The 23,109-nt window shown below is 51.8% G+C and overlaps 10 protein-coding genes across 10 annotated transcripts; 6 read left to right on the top strand and 4 right to left on the bottom strand.

Moving 5' to 3' along the window:
• Positions 1-267: 267 nt before the first annotated feature.
• Positions 268-2,200, top strand: COCVIDRAFT_106389 (hypothetical protein; the record flags this gene model as incomplete). Its single annotated transcript, XM_014698413.1, has 2 exons — positions 268-325; positions 375-2,200. 2 exons carry the CDS (start codon positions 268-270, stop codon positions 2,198-2,200), a joined length of 1,884 nt encoding a protein of 627 aa, XP_014553899.1.
• A 315-nt stretch (positions 2,201-2,515) lies between these two features.
• Positions 2,516-3,646, bottom strand: COCVIDRAFT_106473 (hypothetical protein; the record flags this gene model as incomplete). The annotated part of the gene is made up of 1 exon (XM_014698412.1): positions 2,516-3,646. One exon carries the CDS (start codon positions 3,644-3,646, stop codon positions 2,516-2,518), a length of 1,131 nt encoding a protein of 376 aa, XP_014553898.1.
• A 505-nt stretch (positions 3,647-4,151) lies between these two features.
• On the top strand, positions 4,152-5,384 carry COCVIDRAFT_28955 (hypothetical protein; the record flags this gene model as incomplete). Its single annotated transcript, XM_014698411.1, has 1 exon — positions 4,152-5,384. The coding sequence occupies one exon, from the start codon at positions 4,152-4,154 to the stop codon at positions 5,382-5,384; it is 1,233 nt and encodes a 410-aa protein (XP_014553897.1).
• A 936-nt stretch (positions 5,385-6,320) lies between these two features.
• Positions 6,321-11,677, bottom strand: COCVIDRAFT_106416 (hypothetical protein; the record flags this gene model as incomplete). Its single annotated transcript, XM_014698410.1, has 3 exons — positions 6,321-7,114; positions 7,167-11,527; positions 11,613-11,677. 3 exons carry the CDS (start codon positions 11,675-11,677, stop codon positions 6,321-6,323), a joined length of 5,220 nt encoding a protein of 1,739 aa, XP_014553896.1.
• A 407-nt stretch (positions 11,678-12,084) lies between these two features.
• On the top strand, positions 12,085-12,467 carry COCVIDRAFT_18275 (hypothetical protein; the record flags this gene model as incomplete). Its single annotated transcript, XM_014698388.1, has 2 exons — positions 12,085-12,333; positions 12,372-12,467. The coding sequence occupies 2 exons, from the start codon at positions 12,085-12,087 to the stop codon at positions 12,465-12,467; spliced, it is 345 nt and encodes a 114-aa protein (XP_014553874.1).
• A 1,393-nt stretch (positions 12,468-13,860) lies between these two features.
• Positions 13,861-15,306, top strand: COCVIDRAFT_18274 (hypothetical protein; the record flags this gene model as incomplete). Its single annotated transcript, XM_014698387.1, has 1 exon — positions 13,861-15,306. One exon carries the CDS (start codon positions 13,861-13,863, stop codon positions 15,304-15,306), a length of 1,446 nt encoding a protein of 481 aa, XP_014553873.1.
• Positions 15,307-15,909: 603 nt separating this feature from the next.
• On the bottom strand, positions 15,910-16,799 carry COCVIDRAFT_40123 (hypothetical protein; the record flags this gene model as incomplete). The annotated part of the gene is made up of 7 exons (XM_014698409.1): positions 15,910-15,961; positions 16,038-16,175; positions 16,239-16,259; positions 16,314-16,356; positions 16,430-16,460; positions 16,670-16,690; positions 16,749-16,799. 7 exons carry the CDS (start codon positions 16,797-16,799, stop codon positions 15,910-15,912), a joined length of 357 nt encoding a protein of 118 aa, XP_014553895.1.
• A 335-nt stretch (positions 16,800-17,134) lies between these two features.
• COCVIDRAFT_106381 (hypothetical protein) lies at positions 17,135-18,970 on the top strand (the record flags this gene model as incomplete). Its single annotated transcript, XM_014698408.1, has 3 exons — positions 17,135-17,278; positions 17,597-18,658; positions 18,707-18,970. 3 exons carry the CDS (start codon positions 17,135-17,137, stop codon positions 18,968-18,970), a joined length of 1,470 nt encoding a protein of 489 aa, XP_014553894.1.
• A 452-nt stretch (positions 18,971-19,422) lies between these two features.
• Positions 19,423-21,137, bottom strand: COCVIDRAFT_28950 (glycosyltransferase family 22 protein; the record flags this gene model as incomplete). Its single annotated transcript, XM_014698407.1, has 4 exons — positions 19,423-20,356; positions 20,406-20,533; positions 20,590-20,969; positions 21,029-21,137. The coding sequence occupies 4 exons, from the start codon at positions 21,135-21,137 to the stop codon at positions 19,423-19,425; spliced, it is 1,551 nt and encodes a 516-aa protein (XP_014553893.1).
• Positions 21,138-22,475: 1,338 nt separating this feature from the next.
• On the top strand, positions 22,476-23,035 carry COCVIDRAFT_106443 (hypothetical protein; the record flags this gene model as incomplete). The annotated part of the gene is made up of 2 exons (XM_014698406.1): positions 22,476-22,637; positions 22,688-23,035. The coding sequence occupies 2 exons, from the start codon at positions 22,476-22,478 to the stop codon at positions 23,033-23,035; spliced, it is 510 nt and encodes a 169-aa protein (XP_014553892.1).
• Positions 23,036-23,109: the final 74 nt, after the last annotated feature.

Below are 23,109 nucleotides of genomic sequence, written 5' to 3'. Positions count from 1 at the left end.
AATTTTACGAGAACGAGCTTCGAGGTGGTCGCATAGGATCTTCGAATGTTTTGATGCCTATTTCATTCATGTGCGACTCGTATTGCGTTGGGTCTCTTGACTGGTAGCCCCCCAAAGTCCTTGTTTTCAGCGAGTAAACAAGCCGCCAAACAAACCCCATCCTTGTTGCCAGCCGGGACCACCACCCTCACAACCACCACTACTGCGCCTCACCTCCTCCTTCTCCATACCCTAGCCCCGACACCGCCCTCAAACAGTCACGTCACCATGTTTTCGTGGATTACTGGTCCACGTATTACTAACGTAATAGAGGACCTGCAGCCTGGTTCGTCACATTGTCGTGCGCGCCAGCCGAAATCTGCTAACAATAAAAGAAAACAACTACGAGTCCACCTTCATTGAGCCACCAGAAACACCGGCTCATCAATTCGCCGTAAAGGCCTTCAAGCACGCCATATTCGGAACGCCTGCGCCCGAGGACGCCGACGATGTGTCTAAGAAAATAGAGAGAAAGGCAAAAATAGACGCAGCCAACGCCAAAGCCTTCGTGCTGCCAGCGCCCAAGGAGAATGGCCCGCCTATATCGCCGTCAAAACAGCCGGGCGGCATCCTTATGACACCAGGCACCGCCAGCAAGGGGCGCAAGCAAGTGTCATTTGGCTCGCAAGTGGTGGACAACGAGGGCAAGCGCGGCAACATTGGAAGGAGCGGAATACCCAACGACTGCCCAGGCAAGTTTCCGAGCCCTTGGACTCCTGGCACGCAGTTGAAGCTCGACCCCGAGAGCGAAACAAGGCCGCGCACTCGCCTCACGGAAGCCCTCCTAGACGCACGCACGACTACCCAGCCAAAATCAGGCCAAAAGCCCAAAGCACGAGACGATAGCGACATTACAATTGATCTAGGAGCTCCGCGCTCTGAGTCGGGAAAATACTGGAAGGAGCAGTATGAGAGCTATGCGGACAAGAGCGAGAAGGAGATGAAAAAGGTCATCGCCAAGCAACAACTTGCAAAGAAGTTCGCCATGAAGAAAGATGGTGAAGTAACCGAACTAGTGGCCAAACTGGAACAGGAGCGTAAGCGGTATAAGCAGCGTGAGATGGAACTGGAGCAGCAGAACAAGGACCTCCAGGAGCGCCTTCGCAAGGCCATGTCGGAAAATATGTCATCAAGCATCGAGATTGTATCCCTCAAGTCGCGATTGGCAGTCCTGGAAGGCTCGAGCACTGTACCTTCGTCAGGACTCCCACCGAGCAAGACGCCCTTTGAAATCTACGAAGATGGAGCCAAAGACGTTTCACGGCCTCCTTTGCGCGGACTGGACCTGGATACCTCGTTTGCCCCATCCAACAGCATGGCATCCTCTACTAAGGAGAACACATCGCCAATGTCTCGTCGTGTCCGCCGCGGTACTATTCCTGATACACTGAATCGACCAATCATCCCTTCTAGATTCGGTACTGCAGAAGGAGAAACCTCTGCACTGGAAAAGTCACCCCGTCGTTTTGAGGCTACCCTGGAAAAAGCGCTTGCATCGACTCACCAGGAGAAACCACTAAAGTCACCTCTGAAGATTCATCGATCTGAGCCAACGAAAGAGAGCCATACGCCTAAATCGATGGCCGGGATCCAGCCGTCCAGTCCACTACCGATGCCGTCACCACCCAGTGACGACCTTTGGCTGGATGTGCACAACGACAGCTCAATAGGGCAAATGGACAAGATGGCCATGCCTGTTTCTACAGGCCAACCGTACATGAGGCCCGAATGGAATCCCCCACCAAAGAAAAACCGGGTATCAAAATTGGTTTCAAACGACAGGAAACCAGAAACACTACAATCTCAAGAAAAGGCCGTCGTGTCAGAGAGGAGTGAGCAAAAGACGGAACCCCAAAGGCGAAAAGACCGTGCGACCCAAGAAGCTACCCATATTTCAGAGCTCGAAGCAACGTCATCACAGCCCAAAAAGGAAGCCAAACACAACTACAACACATCAAAAGATGGGGCGTTGAGGAGTACTGACAGCAGTTCTCGCCAACCCCGTACCGACCCCAAAATTGACGATAGCAAGGTCACGACACGTCATGCAGAAGGATCCACAAATGTCAAGAACGACCGAAACCAAGTCCGTGATCGGGATCCGAGGAAAAGGTTAGAGGAGAGGAGGAAACTGAGGAAGCAAGCTGCTACGAAGTGTTGATACATGCCTTTAATTGTGGAGTTGGAGTTGGCGGCGCACGTCTCACTATGCTTTGGCCTGTCTTTCTGTTGTGTTTTGGCGGCAAGCACTTTGTCAATTGGAGTCACCTTTTACACCAGGGGTATTTTATTTTGGAGACTACACGATACCTTTGCATGCTTTTCGCTTACAAAATCCATCTTTCATTCATTCATTCCATGTTCCATGCAAACATTGCGATCCACTCATTTAACATCTAACTGGGTATCATGCCCCAAACGCCTCAAAAAAATGCCAACAACAAACACCATCCTATGCATATTCCAACAGCACCATCTACTTCTTCCCCGCAGAAATATCCTCCAAGGCCTTGAAAACCGACACAGCACTCTTCTCCACCTGATCCCTCTGAAACGCCGTCATCTTCCCCAACACATACTTGCTCACAACATTCGGATCCCTACTCTCGGGCCTCCCAATCCCAACACCCACCCTCCACCACTTCACCCCACCAAGCTGCTGCTGACAGCTCTTAATCCCATTATGTCCCTTTGCGCTCGCCGCCCCATCCCTAATCGTAACTTTCCCCAGCGCAGATTCCAACTCATCATGCACAACCACCAACCGCCCCTGCAATGCGTTGTCCCCAGCCGTCCGGCGAATGTCCCGTAACCACTCGTTGTACGCGCGTTTGACGCCGTTGCCACTCACGTTCATGAGGCTGGCGGATTGCCAGAAGGTCCAGTCTTCGTATATGTCGCGGTCGCTGGGGACGCGGCGGAATCCTGTGAGGCTGAAGGCGAGGTGTGTGGCTTGCGGCCGTGATACGAGGCCTGAGAGGCCTTTTTGGAAGGGCGTGTAGTTTTTGGCCTGAGAAAGGTACGAGGTTACGATGTGGCCGGCGGAATGTAGGGTGTTGGCGAAGGAGGGGCCTGGGTTGCCGATTGAGGCGACTAGGAGGGGGTAGGCGGTTTGGGCGGCGGGTTTCGCCATTAAAGACTGTGGGAGGGTGGGGAGATGGTGTGTTTGCTTTGGTGGGTTGTGAGAGGTTTGTTGGGCGGTGGATTCGACGTCGGTGTCAGTGGGAGTGGGTAGTGCGGAGTCGTGTCTTTGTTTCTTTTCTTTGCGTTTTTCTTTGCGGCTTTGAGATGGCGGTTGTGGTGGAGGAAATAGGTAGTCAGGACCGACGCTGGTTGCGTGTGGTATTTGAGTCTGAACAATGTCGAGACTGGAAATCGCGGCAGCGAGGTCAATTGCCTGTTTTCTCTTCTTTTGTTCGTTCTTTTCCCTGCGGATTTGTTTGCGTGTCTTTTGTGTCTCGAATTCGCTGCAAGTATCGTTGTCGTTATCGCCGTCTTCCTGCGCTAGAATTTCGGTGTTTTTGGCTTCAGCTTGCAGATCAGTGGCAGGGATTAACGGCATTGCTATAGGGCTGGCCACGTGCACACGTGTGCGCGCGTCTGGCATTCCACCAAAGAGAAGTGAAAGTGGCAAGAGAGTGGTAAATACTACACTACTACGGCGAGTGAACCCTTTGTACTAAAAAGATACATTATCAAACGGTCCCTAGTTCGTCATGGCCAGCACTGTGAAGCACATTGTACACAGCCACATTTTAGAGTCATAGTGAGTTGATTGGTAAGGGCGCAAAGCTGACGGCCTTGCGGCAAACCGCCCTTTTCGCAGCTAATCTCTAATCTGACATCATTAGTGATTTACGAGCAATGCTTTCACAATTTTCATCTGTGAAGCAGTGACTTTGGACGAGAATCGGACGGAACAGATCGCGGATCTCTTGGCGCACATCATCGTTCAGGAACAAGGGCCCGGAACGGTCATCTTACGTTACTACACGATCGCGAGTCGCCACTCGCGTGTGCACGATTCCTCTTTCTGGAGTCACCGCCTGGAGGACTGCTTCCAAATAGTTGTATTTCACCATACTGGCATTCCGCCCACTTGAAGCCACAACATGTCCGGACGCCAGGCAACGCCACCGCGAGCAACTCGCTCAGCGGGTAAACTTCCACCGAACCCTCCTACTCCAGAGCAGATCAGACGTATGGAAGAGGCTAGGTTGAAGGCAAAGGCTGCTGCACAACAAGCACAATCATCATCCGCGCCCAAAACAGGCGAGAAACGCGCATACTCGTCCATTACAGCCTCACAGACTCCATCCACAGTTCGAAATGCCGCCGCCGCATCACCGCAGAAGCCTGATCAGAATGGCTTCATACAGCCTCCGTCGAACGACTACATTCAGCCCGCGAAGAAATACGCCAGGTCAGACTTTATCGAGTATGACTTTAGTAAGATGACGGATACAAAGGGTGGTTTCTTGAGCACGGCGGACGACCCACATAACAAGGCTATGTGGAAGGGGCAGCCAAAGGAAGAGCAAAAGCCCGAAGGCATGACAATAACAGAGTGGGAAAGGGAGCGTATAAGGCGGAAGTTACGCGCGAACAGGGCGGGACCCTACGAACCTGGCATCTCCATTCTGAACACCGTCAATGGCAAAGAAGAAGAAGACGAAGAAGCCGCCTTACTCGAAGCCGCCGAAAACGCCGAAATCGAAAGCGGCACCTTCAAAGGCAAATACGGCGACGGCAAACGCGACATCAAAGGCAAATGCCGCGAATGCTCCAGCCTAGAAATTGACTGGAAATGGCAAGACACCTTCTCCATCTCCGTCTGCAACGCCTGCAAAGAAAAACTTCCCGAAAAATACTCGCTCCTCACCAAAACCGAAGCCCGCGATGACTACCTCCTCACCGACCCAGAACTCAAAGACGAAGACCTCCTCCCCCACCTCGAGCGGCCCAACCCTCACAAACAATTCTTCCACCCCATGCAACTCTTTCTCCGCCTCCAAGTCGAAGCCTACGCTTTTAGCCCCGCGAAATGGGGTTCGCCTGAGGCCCTCGACGCTGAATACGCAAAACGCCAAGTCGTCAGTAAAGAACGCAAGCAAAAGAAGTTTCAGAACAAGCTAGAGGATTTAAAGAAGAGGACGAGAGTTGAGGCCTATAAGCGCGCAAGGCTGGCGGGAGATAGCGATGGAGTGCAGTTTGGACAGAAGATTAAGGGCAGGTATGATCGTCATGAGCATGAGTGGGGGAGGAGCGTACTAGATCCTGAGACGGGCATGACGAAGAAGAGGTGTGAGGAGTGTGGGATGGAGGTTGAGGAATTGGAGTTTTAGACTCAGAAGGATATGTAAATGTTGTTGTTGTCGTTGTTTGTTGTTGTTGATACCCCGGACATGCGATTGTTGATATAGATTTACATGAAATACATGGTGTTGTTGATGATGCTGGATTGACTTTGCCCCACCATGTAGTGCTGACTCCACATTTCCTTCGTATGTGCCACGTTTACAGTATACGAGATATGTGCCTTGTTTACTTTCCACGTCCTCTCTGAACCGTCGCTCTCTTAGCCCTTAAAACATACAGATATATTATTTACAATTTTGCAATTAGTCATCAACAACGGGCCGGTAACTCAGTGGTAGAGTGTAGGACTGCAGTTCTCCCAAAAACCGTCTTCCCGAAGTCACCGGTTCGACTCCGGTTCGGCCCTTGTTTTTTGTCCTTTTTTATGCTCCATCAAATAAATGACTAGTCTCCTAATCCATTACAAAACTATGCTGGGACAAAAGCTGAGGCATCTTGGTCGGGCATTTTTTTGTCACTGTGATTCTCGCTCTCGAGCAGCACCGCCCATGAAGTACCAGTCTTCTTCTACTTATCCGTTGGCATATTAAGACTTTACAAACAACACGCTAGAAACAAGACTTATGATAACATCACTCGCGCAACGAACCAAATATACGAACGGCGTATTTTATTTTTTGCAATTAAGCTTCTCTATGTACAAGACCTTTGATAGCACTTGTAACATTTGCCCCCAAAACCCCTTGTACTCCAACAAGGGAAAAGGGGGACAGAAAGCCACCACCGTATTGACATAAATTTTAGAAAAGAAAAGAAAAACCACACACAGCCACCCAGTTGAATTTGCTTTGGTCACAGCATTCCCTTTTGAACTTTTACTCCCACACACTTGCGAATAGAACAAAAAAAAACACACATAACGGCGGACCGACTTTTCCTAACCTTTTTGGAAGAGGAAGAGTTTACTGAGTAACGGCGTCAGTTTGATACTTGGTTTCGTACGCTATCTTGGCTGTGCTAGTCAGCGAGTCGAGTTCGCCGCTGGTTTCGCACATGGAGCGGAAAGAACCACCGTCTTTGCGGACGAGATCGTATGGGTGACCGTACTCGAGGACCTCGCCTCTGTCGAGAACAAGAACCTTGTCGTAGTCGATGATTGTCTGAAGGCGATGCGCGATTGTGATGGTTGTGTTTTTGATCTGGCGGATAGTCTCTTGGATCTTGGCGTCGGTGGCGTAGTCGATGGAGGCTGTGGCTTCGTCCATGAGTAAGACCTTGGGAGCTTTGAGGAGCGCTCGGGCAAGGCAAAGGAGTTGGCGTTGGCCTTGGGAGAGGTTGGAGCCAGACTCTGAGACAGGAGAGTTGAGGTTCCTGAATGGGTTCTTGTTGTCGGCTTCCATAGCAGCTTGTGCTGCTACATCCTTTTGGTCAGCAGCGTGTCCGTTAGGCATTACCACTAATGTGTCCTCTTGAGTCTCACCCCGGTCCCAGTCGCGGTTCGCCAGGATGGAACCAGGGTTGGTGGTGGCAGCACTGTAGCTTGCATTCACATCCGCAGTGACGGCGCCGGTTGTAGAGACTGGGATTTGAATAGCACCAGGGTGGGTAGGTTCTACAGGCGTCGAAGTGCCGGATGTAGGTTGCGAAAGTGACGATATAAGATTGACCTCGCGCAGGGCTGTATAGATCTCTTCATCGGTAAAAATCGAGAAAGGATCGAGATTGCTTCGAATCGTGCCGGTGAACAATGTTGGATCTGGATGGTGTCAGAAGATGCAATATTCAGAAAGACAAAAAAGCCAGCTTACCTTGTGGTACCATGACGACATTCTCGCGCAAGTCGTGAAGGCCAATCAAACCAATGTCAATATCGTCGATCAAAATCTTTCCCTGCTCAGCTTCCAACGCTCGGAACAATGCAAGCGCCATGGAACTCTTTCCAGCACCAGTCCTGCCGACAACACCAACCTTCTCTCCAGGCTGGATCTTGAAGGTCAAATTCTTCAACACAAGATCAAAATCACTCCTGTATCGTGTGCTGTAGTTGATGAATTCTACAGAACCCTTGCTTGGCCAGTTAGAAGGCGGTCGGTTGGCTGGGATGACCGAGGGAGCTTCTTGATCTACGTCGAGATATTCTTTGACACGCTCGACCGAGTTCATGTTTTGCTCGTTAGCGGAGTAAAGTCGCACAAACCACAGCACATTCTCGGTAAAAGTAACAGCGTAAGTAAGTGCCAAACCTGCTGCACCTGCATCGATATGTCCAACACTAAGGACGACAAAGGCTCCAGAAAAGAAAGCAACCATAGCGCCAACCACGTCTACTCGGAAAGCGAGCCACCTGTTAGCGGCCCACAGATAGATGAAAGGACGATGCTGAGTATTGATCTTGTTGAGGTTTTCGCGAATGAAGCGTCGCTCGTCGCCATAGGCTCGAATAGTCGTCATGCCGGATAGTGTCTCGCCAAATTGCTGATAGAGGGGGCTTCGGTGCACGGATTCTAATCGCTTCAGGTCGCGCGAGGAATTGATATAGAACCTTCCGATCATGAAGTAGAGAATGGAAATGAAGAATGCCGCAATCAAGAATCCAGGCGTAATAACCGAGATAAGAACGACAATGGTAATGATGGAAGCGAAGCAATGAACGACACCGATAGCCACTGGCGCCACTTCTTGATCGATAGACTCAATATCCTTTGAAAATCTGTTCATGAGTTGACCGAGGGGGGTCTGATCAAAGAAACGGAATTTTGCATGCGTAACCTTTTGGATCAGGCGCTCGTGCACTCGTCGTGATGCTGCGAGTGAACCGCCGAAAAGGAAGCCCTCACGCAGGAACGTGATTAGCATGAAGACAGCTCCCAGGATGGCGTAGACGCCAAGGAAATAGAGAGAGTTAACCTCTGGGTCAGAGGCCCCAAATGTGGTCTGCATGGCATTGTAAGAGTACGAAGGCTGCTCCGGTTGACTGAAGAATGGAAAGTTCCAGCTGCAAGTACCACTGTTCGTGCATGTTCCGACACCACTCAGCGTTGGAACATGAGTGACAGGTGAGCGATGGTGGTTGCCATTTACAGCGTAGCCCTTGTCTGCGTATGCGTTTGCCCAGGTGCGAATCCACAGATTTGTAGAAACGGAAGAGATCTGCGCTGCAACGAAAGCAATAGTGGCACCAACCCAGTAGTACCACGGGCCCATAGCTCGGAGATACATCATGATGATACTTAGCTTCACACCGCCCTCGGCTTTCGTCTCTTCTTGGCTGTTGCTGGCTGGCACCTTCTTAGTGTCAGCCTTACCGTTGAGAGTGGTGTTGGCACTGTCAGCCTCGCCATTTGTCTCTTGGTCACCTGAAGGAGCTTGAGATGGAGGTTTCGATGCGCCACGTGAGGCAGGTCGTGATTTAGTGAGATCTTCGGTGAGCTTTCCGGAACTGATGACTTCATCTGCAGTGCCTTGTGCGACTATGCGGCCGTTTTCAAGTACTACTGCGAACTCGGCATGGGGCAGGCAGAGACTGACGTTGTGCGTGACAAGAATACAGGTCCGGTTTGCCATGAGTCGGCCATGGAGGGCATAGTGGAAGATCCACTTGGCAGTATGAGCGTCAACGGCGCTTAGGACATCGTCAAGGAGAACATGGCGGGCTTTGCTGTACATTGCACGAGCGAGTGAGATGCGTTGTTTCTGGCCTCCAGAGAGTGTCACACCTTTTTCGCCAACAACTGTTTCATCACCACCATCAAGAATTTCAAGATCTCGCTTCAAACAGCAGATATCAATGACTTCGTCGTAGCGCTTCTGGTCCCATTCGCTTGCGAAGACAATGTTTTCTTTGACGGTGCCATTGACTAGCCAGGCTTGTTGAGCACAATAAGCTACACTCTCTGTGAGGCCAGTCTCAGGATCAGGGGTAAGATCTTCTCGGCTGACCCCTCCAGGCAAATAGACTTCACCTTTTAGTTTTGTCATCTCACCAAGCAGACCCATGAGCAGGGAAGTCTTTCCCGAACCAGTCGGACCGACGACAACATTGAGTTTGCCGGGTTGGAATTTCACATTGAGATCGATAAGCTTAAACGCATCTGCGGCAGCTTGGTCTGCCATGTCTGTACCGCCCCAGCTGAAGGTACCATTCTCGAATCCAATTAAAGGCTGGCCATTTTCATCCTTCTTTTGAGTAATGAGCTGCGAATACTTGTCTGTCTCTGGCTCCATCAGGTACTCCTCAATACGGTCGACCGATACTTTGGATTCTTGGACGTGTGCAACCATATCTGCAAGTTGATCCAGAGGAATCCTGAGGATCTGGAACAGTGAGAGAGCGGTAAAAGCAACTGACGGAATCAAGGCTTTGTGTTCAATGTTGGTATAGACCAAGAAGGACAAAAACGTGATCAAAACAGGGGAGCCCGACCATATCGTGGCAGCCACAGCCCAGAGTATGTAGCGACGGCGCAGATGCTTCAGCTCAATGTATCGTTTCTCGTTGACCAGTCCGATGAAGCGCTGCTCCCAGGCGAAGAATTTGATGATTCGAATATTGGTGAGCACCTCGTTGGTAGTGTGGATTCGTGCATCGGTAGCAGCTAGAATAAGCTTCTGGATCTTGGCAAACTGTCCAGCGACATACATGTTGACTGGAAGGAGGAAGATCATCATGCCGATACCAGCAATTGAGCTGTAGCCCAAGATGCGGTAGAGCAAAAACACAGCGACGACGACTTGAACTGGTGTATTTGCCCATAGGAAGTGCAGATAGGCACATATCTCGCTGACCTTGAAAGCGTCTACAGCCATGAGGTTGATGATGGCACCGGTAGTGACCTGAGCATCGGATCCTGACACTGCTTCGTCCTCATTCTCGTCGTCGGATGTATCGGACTTGTTCTTCTTCTTCTTCTTGCCGAAATTGAAGATGCGCTTCAATCCCTTGGGCTGCTCATCCTGCTTATCTGACTCTTGTTGCTTCTTCTCCTCACCCAGCACCTTGTCAGTGGTAGCTCCCGCTCTGCGTTTCAAAGCTTTTGCGTAAATTTCTCCAATAATGACGGCTCGCAACCGAATGCAGATCTTGCGGCCAAGCCAGAGTGCCTGTCCATCAGCCAGCGCAGATAGAGAACCGGAGACGAAAAGTAGGATAACATAGAACCATGCGGCATTCGCCGGAGTCAGATCTGGCTGCTCAACATACTCGAGGATAACTTTCAAAAGCAGTGTAGGCGCAAAAGTGAGGAAACCAGAAATGGCAGCCCATCCTGCTTGGATGAGCAGGCCGCGCTTGAAATGCTTCAAAAGGTGGTAGGCTAAGCTTGAAGTCTTCTTGACCTGGCGGTATTTTGCAATGACGGCTGCGGCCTTGTCTTTTGAAGGCAGATTCCAAACATCGGAAAGCTCATATGTCTTTTTGTATCCCGTCCAAACAATGGGGTCGACCCAGCTGAAAGTAGCAAGGGAGAATACGCTAGCGATGGGTTCCCGCGCCGGGGCAATGTCTCCTTCGTATTCAAGATGTACGGTTTTGTTGCCTTTTCTGGAGCAGAGGGCGATAAGGAAGAGCAGCGAAACAAGGGTGAAGTCGCCAATCATCAACTTCTGATGCACAGCGGATCGGGGATGGATGATTGCCGATCGGAAAAGCAAGATGCTGAAGACCCACTGGCAGCCATAGATGAAGGCGGTGTGATACCAGAGAGGTGGGAAAGAGAAGCGACTGGTGCTGGAAAAGAGTAGACGGAGCGAGGCAAGAAGAGCAACATAAGCCCAGACGGCGACACTAGCAATGGCGGCAATCTTCGCGTGGGCGCCCCAAGCATGGGTTACGAGTATGGCGACGTGCAGACCTAGCTGGGCGAGGACCGCGGCTTCCTCTAGGACGACAATGGTAAGTTGTCCGCGGGGCTTGTCGGCGGCGATGGTAGACATGGTCTTGACGGGGTGGAGGGCGAGGTCTTGGTGGCGGTCGAGCTCGTCGTGGGCATCGTCGTGATAGTCGTCGTTGCCATTATAGTTGGGGGTTCGCAGAGACCAGGGATTAGTGGCATCGTCGAGGGCGCTGTAAGCGTGGTAGTATTTGGAGGCAGTCGCAGCCGAGTAGAGCTGGCGCAGCAGGAAGAGGAGCGATATGGCGCAAACGATGAGCGGGAATAATGTCTGGAGATAGCTGTGGCGCGCGTCAGTTTTGGCGCCTTTTGTTTGCGGTGGTGATGGTGGTGGTGGCGCATAGCCAAACGGCGGTTTTAACATACTCGCGCTCGAAACAGGTGGAGAAGTCGTCTATCCCCCAGAGCGGGCCTTTACAGTGGGCAAACATGATGCCGGCTGCTGTTGTACGAGGCCTGCGGTGCGCAGCGGCGACAGTGATGGTGAAGGGCGTGTCCAATTGCGCCCAGGCCTTGCGCACTCGCTCTCAACAGTCACGCTCGCTCTCGTTATCGGCGAGCGGTGAGGCGCATCGGAGGACGGCAGCGCGACTCGACGGATATAAGCAGTAGTGGTGTCGAGGTGCTTGCGCGGCAGTAAATAAACGACGGCAGCAGAGCCTCTGGGCGCTCAGATGCACGGTTGACGCGGTGATGATTGCAGAGGAAGGCTGTTGCCTGCTCGACTTTCCCGCGCCTTTGCTACGATGACTAGTCGCCCCAAAAGCCTTTCCGCATGCGCACTGACGTTGATGAGCGCGAAGGCCGTTTGTGATGTAATCCGGCACTTTGACCGATTATGCCTTGGCGCCAGAGGAGATCCGACGCCTTCTACGGATATACGCCTGAGCCAATTGGCCACCACCACCACACCGGACGATACTGCCACAGCCACCAGATCAGACGTGCCGCCGCCATTCGACAAGTCCAGCGTCCCATCTGCCCCATGGCTGTTGTCGTTGCAGGCCCACGCGCAGCCGAGGCCACTCCCATGCGCCCTTTTGCATGTGTACGCCCTACGGCCAACTCCGGCGCCCCCCCAGGCCAGGTGTGTTTGTCACAGCATCGACCTTGTAACCATAACAGCCCTGTCCAACCACCATGATCGACTCCATCCAGTCCCTCGTCTCGCATCGCCCGCCCGTTGGCAGACGGTACCTACAGCAGCCAAGCAAACGGTAGGAGCGGCCCACACGCCACGGTGGGACTGCGTGATCCATTACCCCACAACTTAGCCCCATCTACAGCCCATGTATAAGCATCCCATATCACCTGTGACGCAGCTTGCAATCTCTGCTTTACCAAACCTACGCCTCTTCATATAGTCGTGTCCGAGTCGAGTGAGACGTGTGTCCCTGGGTATCCTGATATCTCTTTCTGTGCTGAATATTCAGTACACCACCTCACGTTATACCAAACATGTACAAAGCCGGACACCTTCACTCGTCAAACAACGCCAAAAGAGATGAGTGGAAATCGAGTAAGAAAAAAAAAGCTATGTACTTCATCTTGTTGACAGCAAGACTAAACTTCAAATAAGACGACCAACAAAGTATACGACCAATCGGGACACGATGGCACGTGACTTTGGATTGGCAGTGATGACCTTCCATATCGTAGCATTGGTCACCTCCACCACACAGCTCCTCCACAAGTACCGTGCTTACTGATCTCACATCCGCGCACCGGGCCCAACCGATGATCTCCACCCGCCAATCCAGTCCGATTGTCAAAGCTTGTCCTTTAACAAGTTTATAACCGCTGCACAGAAGACGGGACAGGTCTCCGGCTTATGGAGCCTTGCGTTCAGCCCGCAGCGAGGCCTGTGGCTTTCCTCTGCCCATTCCAGTAAACAAAATTTTCGCCAGCTATCCCCAAAAGAGTGAATTGTAAGCACAGCGCATTCGCCGTTGCGCAGTTGTTCATCTCCCTCAAATCCTATTGTAATTGCTGCGAAGCAACTCAATGCAATCAGGCAGGCCTGACTCGTAACCTTTATCAGCAATGACTGAAAGTACTGTGTAAGTAAGCTGACAGTACTGTGTAGGTAAGCTGACAGTACCGGCCCAGCAGGGACCCAAACAGCATTGGACCCCCTCCCTCCTCATAAGCCAGCAGCCCATTTGTCAAGTACGAAATGGATCAGATACTGAGTGTGATATTTGCAACAGTGTGGAAAGGTCCTTCATTGTTCAAGCAACTTGGGCGCCCCTATTACCATGGCCAACGTTCATCGTCAAACTTCGAGAATCAATTCATGCGTTTTGATTGGGATTATCGCGAAGGTCCTACTAGGCCATCCCAGTCATTTCATTAGGGCAACGCACTAAAATCTCATCAATACTGTGGCTTGTCTTTGAAAAAAGCCGCCTCACCACGCTCCAAAGTTAATCGGTCTCTTCCACGGCGCCTCCTGATAGTCTAACCCTAACGTGAACGATAATAAGGAGTATGCAGTAGGATATAACCTGCTGCGAAGGCGCCATCTATCACATCACAGCAATCGCTTGTTCCTTACCACCTACCCATTGTCACTCATTCATCTTGTTTTTTTTTTGATAATATCTACTCCATAATGCAGCCCTCACCTGTGCTTGCAGCGGCACTTGTTGCCTTTTTTGGCCTTTCACCTGCTTTGGCCCTCCCACCCAACACTGATGCTCGCAACGTCATCAAACGCGATGTAGCAATTATCGGTGGAGGCTCTGCTGGCATCAACGCTGCCATCCAACTCAAGGACGCTGGCAAATCGATCATTGTTATCGAGGCCCAGGAAGCACCAGGTGGTCACACGCACACTTATATCGACCCAGCTACTGGCATGAAGACAGACTATGGTGTCGCCATCTGGCACAATACCACAACCGTCAACCAGTACTTCCAGCGCTTCAATATTCCACTGGCCCCCGCATCGATTGCAGCCGTTCCAACTGTCACCGTTGACTACACGACGGGCAGTATCATCAACGTTCCTGCTAATCAGGTGCCTACTCAACAAGCTATTGGTGCAGCACTGCAGAAGTATGCGGCCTTCCTGTCCAAGTATCCCCAGCTCGCTGCTGGCATGTTTCTACCCAGACCTGTGCCCCAGGAATTGGCCATGCCCTTTGGTCAACTAGTCAAACAACTCGGCATCGACGCAGCTGTCCCAATCATGATCCAAATCAACCCTGGCCTTGGCGATCCCCTCACTGTTCCCGTTGTCGAGATGGCCCGCGTCGTTGGCTTGTCTTTGGTCCAGCAAATCGCTGCCTCGAGCTTCGTCACAACCGCACGCCACTACAACAGCGAGCTCTACGAAAAAGCCGGTGCCGAGCTCGCTAGCAGCAACAGCATCCTGCTCTCTTCCCGTGTCGTCGCCTCGAACCGCAAGCAATCCGGTGTCGAACTTGTCGTGAAGACCCCCCAGGGCATCAAGTATATTTGCGCCAAGAAGCTCCTCATCGCCATCCCCCCTCGCCTGGAAAACCTCAAGGAATTCAACCCTACCCAAGCCGAGCGTAGTGTCTTCAGCAAGTGGCTCAGCACAGCTTACTTCACCAGCATCCTCTCCAACACAGGCCTGCCCCCTACCAAGCAGGTCATGAACGTCAACCCCTTGAGACCCGCCGGCCAGCCCGATCTACCCAGCACAATCTTCATCGCCCCCAACACCATCCCAGGCCTCTCTACCGCCTACTACCAAACCGAACGCCTGAGCACCCCAACCGCGCTCACCGACGACGACGTCAAGGCCCGCATCATTGCAGACATCAAGCGCATCCAGGCTGCCAACCGTGGCAACAGTTCCTTTGCTCAGACGGAGCCACAGTTCCGCGTAATCAAGGCCCACAAGCCTTTCTACCTACAAGTCTCCACCGAAGATATCCTGGCCGGCTTCTACGATCAGATGAATGCGCTGCAGAACCAGTTGTCCACATTTTACACAGGTGCCGCCTGGAGGGCCCATGATAGCAGTATGATCTGGGACTACAACAAGCAGATTGTTGTGCCTATGTTGCTCAAGAGTCTGCAGAACTAAGTGAAATCAAGGTGTGTGTCCCACCTTTTTTTTCCTTTCCAGGGAGATAGCATTGTATATTTTTCTCTTCTGAAGATGGACCAAAAAAATGGCCACTGCTATAATGTATAAAAAATGTGATATTAGTTTATTTTCTACCCTCTGGAATAGTCAATCGATATCACTTTATCGCTCGAGACTCTCTGCATTCAATAGCCCTTTTTATGACTGGATTCTGCCTTTTTTGTGTGTGTGTATAGCTGTTCGTTATATGGCGTAGCAGATGAATCAGTTCAGAAAAGAATGACAGGCCCACAAAAAAAAGAAATTGCATCACCAGTTTACAATGTCAACATCTGAATTATGGAAGAGTTGAAATAAGAATCTCGTGTTCGGAAATTTCATAGTGTTGGCCGTGGACTGATCACCGTTCTTCCTTCGGCGTAATATAACAAATAAGCAAGCCACATTTTGAGCTTATGTGAGACGAGAATCTCGCCAAAGAAGAAAAGCAGCCACATGATTTCTACTGTGTAAGACTAATACTGCGCATGTGCTTAGTGGAACGAAGAACTGGGGGTTTTGATGACTTTGCATAAACGAGACAAATGGTGATTTCCCTATCTATGCACGAGGCTTGGCTACGGGGGTCCATGGGGAATACTTGTTCTTGACGCTATTTGCGTAGTCAGCAAAACAAGGAAATCCCTCGCAAAAGATTGCAAAAATGGAAGTGGGGATCTACAACGTACGTGCTGTAAGGCTTGTATCCGGATCGGCTCCAAGTAAGGGTAGGCCTGTGCTCCTTTGGCTCCCAGACGCGGATCTGACGCTGCAGAAGAGGATCCGCAGCTGGGGACTTGTCGACCATGTATGACATCCAAGCGTGCCTGTTACAAACCCAAAGTCAGAAGACGCTCCTTTGCAATGATTAGTACAGGGAGAGAACGTACCATCCGGGCTCTATCTGAGAACTGTGTAATTGCGCGTCAACATGATTACCGCGTTATGTCCAGGCGAAAACTCACGGATCAAACTCCTTGTCCTTGTAGTCTACCCAGCGTGTTCGCACTGTTCCATGCAATTAGCCACCATTGTTCCTCTTCCTGCAGTCTCCCCCAGTTGAGATAATGGTAGTTCTTACGCGGCAGCTCCTCCTCCAGATTCTCAAAGTACTTGTTGCCGTACCTATCTGTGCCAATCAAGGTTCCGGCTTTGGTATCACCTGCAATGCATCAGTCCCCCCGCGTTCTCCTGTATCCAATCGCACAGATAGCCGTGCGCAGAGAAGGCGTACCAATGTTCTATTAAGAGCGAGAAACGAATCCATCAGTTTATATTTCGGGGAGAAGGCAATTGGAGGAGGGGGATTTCATGAGCGTACCGCCATTTGGTGGGCATAGTCCTAAGTCATAGTTAGTGATGATGCTACTGCGACAATGAAGCTAGGATAGAGAGCTTGCCTTGATTCCGATCCGGCGCAGGTTGCGCAGCGTTCTCATGAGCGTCGACATGGCGGCTGTGGTGCGAGCTGGGTGATGGTCACTGGTGGCCCGCTCGTCGGACGTCGCTGAGGCGCGATTGATGGTGCCAAGACCGGCGCTCACGCTATACCTTTTTCTGAACTAGCTCGACAATGTCCTTCGTTTCCTAAAGTGCATCCGATGTTGATACGTCAGGACTTTCAACATAGATCAATTTCTCGACAGTGTGCAGCGAAGTTTCCGGGACGATGATAAGTCGAGGCTTGTTAAGAATTCAGGCGCCCCGGATTGCGGGCAAAAGAGCTTTTTGTCTTCCTGGGAGACTGGCCAAGACAACGAGGAGGTATTCGACTTCGACTGCGGGGATGACGTCGCAGGTGCCGCAGAGCCAGGCGGCGATGCTGGCAACGATCACTTCGGATTTGGATAAGATTGCTCCGAGGTTTGAAATGCAGCCCGAGCAGATTCAGATTATTCAGACGCCTGCTGAGTTTTATCAAACGCTGAAGGTAGGTTGATATTTCTTTCTCTTCTCTTCGTCTTTGCCTATCGAGTATGTAATATACGTTTGGTTGTTTTGTAACTGTTTGTTTCGTTCTCTTGTTTTGTGAATCCTCTACAAGATCAGAAGATTTGCATTCTTGGTCGTCATGGCTCCTAAGGATATACCTCCTATTTCTTTATGTGAGGGAAATACTCCCAGAAACGAGCTACGTGGTAGCGTCTCACTTCTTCGTAACGCAGTAGCTTTATAAGATATGCCGTAGGAAATACGTGAGACAGCACAAATCAGCACTCACCATTCCAATCCCACTAACCCGCCCCAGGACAAAATCTCAAAAGCCCAACACAGAATCTACCTCAGCACCCTCTACATTGGAAAAACAGAACACGACCTCATCAGCACCATCCGCGCAGCCCTCACTAGAAACCCCAATCTCCACGTCTCATTCCTAACAGACGCCTTACGCGGGACACGAGAAACCCCAAACCCATCCACAGCTTCGCTCCTCGCCCCTCTAATCAGCGAATTCGGCGCAGAGCGAGTCCAAATACGCATGTACCACACACCCAATCTAACGGGTCTCCGTAAAAAATACATACCCAAACGCATCAACGAAGGCTGGGGCCTCCAACACATGAAACTCTACGGTATCGACGACGAAATCATCATGAGCGGCGCCAATCTCAGCGAAGACTACTTCACTAACCGTCAGGACCGCTACCATCTTTTCCGCTCTGCAGAATTGACATCGTACTTTGCCAAGATCCACGACGGCGTGTCTGCACTGAGTTTCGACATCCAGCCGTCTGACGCTCCGGGCGCAGGCGGATACACAATGGCATGGCCTAGTAGCAACGCAGGTCCGAATCCCCTCGAAAACCCTTCTTCGTACAGAAAAGCAGCGGAAAAACACCTATCGCACCTGCTCACCCCTTCCAATTCTCCCCCCTCCGCATCTAATCAGACATCAAGTTCGAACTCAACAACAACAACAACAATCCACCCCATCCTCTCCCTCGTCCCCCTCCTCCCCTCCTCCACCGAACTCCCCGCCCTAACCTCCCTCCTCACCACCCTCTCCCACACCCCCAGCATCTGGACCTTTACAGCTGGCTACTTCAACATGACACCTTCCTTCCGCCGTCTCCTCCTCGCCACCCGCCCCTCACGCGGCACAGTGCTAACCGCACACCCCCACGCAAACGGCTTCTACGGCTCCAGCGGCGTAAGCGGCATGTTACCAGCTGCGTATACGCATCTGGCAAAAATGTTCCTGAGACAAGTAAGGTATCAAGGCTTAAGCGAAAGTATTGTCCTGAAAGAGTGGAGAAAAGGGAAAGTGGGGGAGGAGGGGGGGTGGACGTATCACGCCAAGGGTATTTGGGTTGCGCTACCTTCTTCTTCTGCGTCGTCAGCGGCAGCAGCTGGTGAGAATACCGACACCAACGACCCGTGTCTAACAGTCATCGGCTCCTCAAACTACACCAAGCGCGCCTACGAACTCGATCTCGAAGCCAACGTTGTTCTTTGTACGACTGATCCTGGCTTGAGGCGGCGGTTGGGCGAGGAAGTCAGGTGGTTGGGCGAGCATGCGACGAGGGTTGATGAGAGGGAGTTTGAGAAAGAGGACAGGAAGGTGGGGATGAATGTGAAGTTGGCGATGTGGGCGGTGCGGGTGCTTGGTGGGGCGTTGTAGGACGTGGTTGAAGGAGAGAGAGAAAAAAAAAGATTATGCCGAAGCTGTAGATTGATACTTCTTCTTCTTCTTCTTCTTCTTCTTCTTCTGCAAGAGAAGCAGTGCAGGAATATGTATTATTAGTCAACCCCACAATCATCACATAAATTCGAAGATATGGAAAAGTAGATTCCAGACAACGGGACTCTCTTCCCTACCATTATTCAGTATTATCCGTGAGCCATGTAGCGGGTATCTAGATATGGGGCATGAAAACGTGGAGTAAAAAAAAGGGGGGGGGGGAGCCAAGGTGAAAGTTTACAATTCCCCGCGCTCCTAATAGCTTAGTGTCTATCAGCCATTATGAAAACCTGGAAATCCCCGCCCCACTGTATAGCATCGAGTCTATCGAACATCCTTATACTCGCATTCAAATGATTCATATGTCGCGAGAGTAAAATGGCTGTACCTCACTAAGAAAGGGTCGAGCAATTACGGGTGGCCTTCCACACTACCAGGCCTCGATCGCCGACAACACGGTTGATGGTGTTCCAAACGCCGTCATCGGCAAAATCCATGTCGTCGAGGTTGAGGTGCTGTCGGTAGCTCCACACTTCTTCTAGCCGAACGTCATTCTGCTTAGTTGCGTCTTGATATGGCTTCAAGAAATAGGCAGACCGTGGTGCTACAAGATAGGTAGCACCTTGATCCTCAACTCGCGGGAGTTTTCGAGTTCGACAAGGCGGTAGCGCTTCCTTTACTCTTTCGAGCATCTGCTCACCCGGGCAGCCCATCAAATCCACAGTCTTGAGTTTTTCGTTCTTGCCGTTTAATAGCCAGGTGGGCGGACTGTAGGTTTTCCACCAAAACGCATGACTGATGGCTTCGTTGGTCTTGGCAATGTTGATCTGTACAGGCACGATGCCGCCTTGGTGATACACACCCATCAATAATCCCAAAGCCACGTTGAAGATGATCCATGTCGCTATCCAAGGCTTTTTAAAGGGCGGGTTCGGTATGCGTATAGAGGATAGAACCAGGGGTACTGCGGGCAACAAGAAGCGCGCCTCTTGGTGTGGGAAGATGCTGAGTAGAGCAACACCAGACAGAGCCGATATCAGATTCATGGTGATGTGTGCTTTGCGCAGGGAGAATAGGAGCGGAATGGCAGGCCCAAGTAGTTGAGGAAGGTTGACAAGCAAGTGCTGATACCGTGGATGTATGCCATGCTGGGCGAGGTTCTCGGACTGGGAGTTGTAGAGAAAGTTGTTGAAGGGCGTAATGACGGGAGTAGTGAAGACTTTTGAAAAGGTAAATTCGCTTGGGGTATAAAAGGCCGTGTCAATACAGACGGCAAGGAAGACTGTCGCAAGAGCAAATGCAGCCAAGAAGACTAGCGAAAATGGCCTGAGGATGTCAGTATGGCCCGAGTGGCGCGAACGAGGGGTAGACGGACTTTCGCTGGAAGTGCGGTAGCAGTGTGGTGGCAGGCAGAACCAGGAATGCTGGAAAGGTAATACGATTGAAGATGCCGACAACAGCCATGAAGCCCAAGATGGACGAGGCTAGTATGCCGGAGCGTTTCTGCAAGTGTGGTTAGCCGCATATGCTAGGTGAGCGAGTGGCTGACGTAGCCATACCTTGTCACCAGTGATCCTCTGGATCAAAACCAAACTCCAGAGCACCAATAACGTTTCGAGGCTGTTTGAAAACGTATGCGTCTGGAAAGTCCATGTCACGTACGAGGATGCGACCAGGACCACGGCCATGCGTCTGGCGCGGGGCGACGCGACCAACTCGTGGATTGCCCAGTCCTCCATGACGACGCTCAGCGACAGCATGAGGACGCGCAGTGTCCAGTAGACAACGGACGGCGAAACGTCATATCCAGAGCCCTCCCATAGCCAGCGCAGGATGTACATGGGCCAGCCGTATGCAAGCCATAATGGGAAGGTGCTGCGGATGGGGTGGTCCGAGGTGAATTCCCATGTTTCGTGGACGGGGTAGGAGAAGACGCGTCCTGGTAATTGTCAGTGTGAGGGGCGACAAGTTTGGGTAAGTAGGGCAGGCAAGGCATACCAGCAACAACCTCTGGGCCCTGGAAGTTCTCGTCAGGGTGCAGGTAACTGGGCGACAGGGCAAAGTAGATGCGGACTAGAATGAGGAGAAAGTAGACTCTCCGCCACATGATGGCAGCAGGTTGGGGAAGCCGGAATGTGTAGTGGCCACGTCGCACAAGGGCATGTCTTTTGTGGTGGAGTGATTGTTTGCGCAAAAGTGAGGCCAACGCATGTTTTAGTGCAGGCCTATGTCAACCAAGAAGTTGGACGCGGATAAGGGGGAGCCGACTGTCATAATTGGTGCAGGGCGTGAATGTTGCCAGAGCTGGGTCTTGGAGTGCAAAGACGGTCCGAGTCCATGGCAGACTGGAGAGCAGAGTCGAGAGATGAGACTGCTGTCAGGCGGCTTGATCAGATGGGCCAGTGGCAGTCAGGCAGTCAGGCAGCCAGGCAGCCAGGCAGCCAGCACCCATCCTCGAGGGCAGCCTGCAGTGGGGGGGAACTGGATGCGGCCAGCGCCGTCACGTGGCAGAACATCAATCGTGTACCTGCTCCTGTGATGACCGGGATCCAGGTGTGTGTATCTGAATGAACACCTGTTTGTAGTATCATGTGTGGATGTGTGGATGTGTGTATGCAGAGAGACAGTTGGCTTCTTTGTAAACGACTTAAAAAGTACCACGGACGACGCGTTCGTCATGGCGGGACGTCATTCAACGGTAGACATGTTCAACTCATACATACGCATCTACGTACATGTGCGCAATACATACGTACCTACATAGTACAGGCCACGGTTAGCCAGGCATTCTTTCTTTCGGTTGCGCCATTCGACTCCAAAAAAACTCGGCCTTCTGGCTACTTCTACCGGCCCCAGTGCGGCCCATGTATCTGTTCTTATTGTCGCGTGGAGAGAGGGAGAGAGGGGAGACCCCTCATCCACAGGGCTCCGCTGGCTCCAGCGCCGCAGCACCGTGCAGCCTGCGAGCATCCGCAAACAAGGCGCAAACCGAAGCCGTTTCGAGCAGCCATGCACGCAGACAAAGGCCCAAGTCCGCGTCAAAGGCGCATCCCATGTGGATAGTATCAGAGTAGTCGGCAATGCGCCCTCCCTTCACGCGCCATGTCAGTGTAGCAGGGGCAAAAGGTGTCTTTGGCGACTGCAGCCTTGCGCTTGGGCCTGATTGGGACGGCTTGGCCTAAGCTCGCCTCTGGCTGGCGGCGGCGGCGGACGAGCAACCATAGTTGCCTTTCTCTTACTTACCTCTCTGTGCGCAAACCTACAAACACTCCGTCTCTATATAACCCCCCGTCGTCGCCTCCTTTGCCTCTCCCACCACCAACCCACTTGCTCCGACCAGTAGCCCATTGACTGCTGCCTCTGCGCATTCCACCTCCATCCACCCCAGCCACAGCTTACCCCACTTACACGTCGACTCTACACCACCACCCCAACGCCTGCTACAATGGCTTCCACTAATGCCGAGGGTGTCAAGCTCATCAGCATCACCACCTCTGATGGCGTCAACATGCAGGTCGAGCGCCCCGTTGCCGAGCGCTCCATCCTGATCAAGAACTTGCTCGAGGATCTCGGTGGTGAATCCGACGAGTCCATCCCCATTCCCAACGTATGTCACACTACCCACCTGCCCAAGCAACCACGACTGACCGCTCCCAGGTAAACGAAGCCGTGATGAAGAAGGTGCTCGAGTGGTGCACCCACCACAAGAACGACCCACCCGCCACCCAGGACGACGACTCGGACTCGCGCAAGAAGTCGACCGACATTGACGAGTGGGACCAGAAGTTCATGCAGGTCGACCAAGAAATGCTCTTTGAGATCATCCTCGCCGCCAACTACCTCGACATCAAGGCCCTCCTCGATGTTGGCTGCAAGACGGTTGCCAACATGATCAAGGGAAAGTCGCCCGATGAGATCCGTAAGACGTTCAACATCCAGAACGACTTCACTCCCGAGGAGGAGGAGCAAATCCGCCGCGAGAACGAGTGGGCCGAGGACCGCTAAGGAGAAAAAAAAATGCTCAAGTCTCTTGACTGAATCTTTCTTACCTCTTGTATGTATGCCTTCCTATCGGCAGT

Source organism: Bipolaris victoriae (genome assembly GCF_000527765.1).
Source record: "Bipolaris victoriae FI3 unplaced genomic scaffold scaffold_78, whole genome shotgun sequence".
Lineage (NCBI taxonomy): Eukaryota > Fungi > Ascomycota > Dothideomycetes > Pleosporales > Pleosporaceae > Bipolaris > Bipolaris victoriae.
Note: the sequence above shows the minus strand (reverse complement) of the source record. Positions and strands in the feature narration are given on the sequence as shown.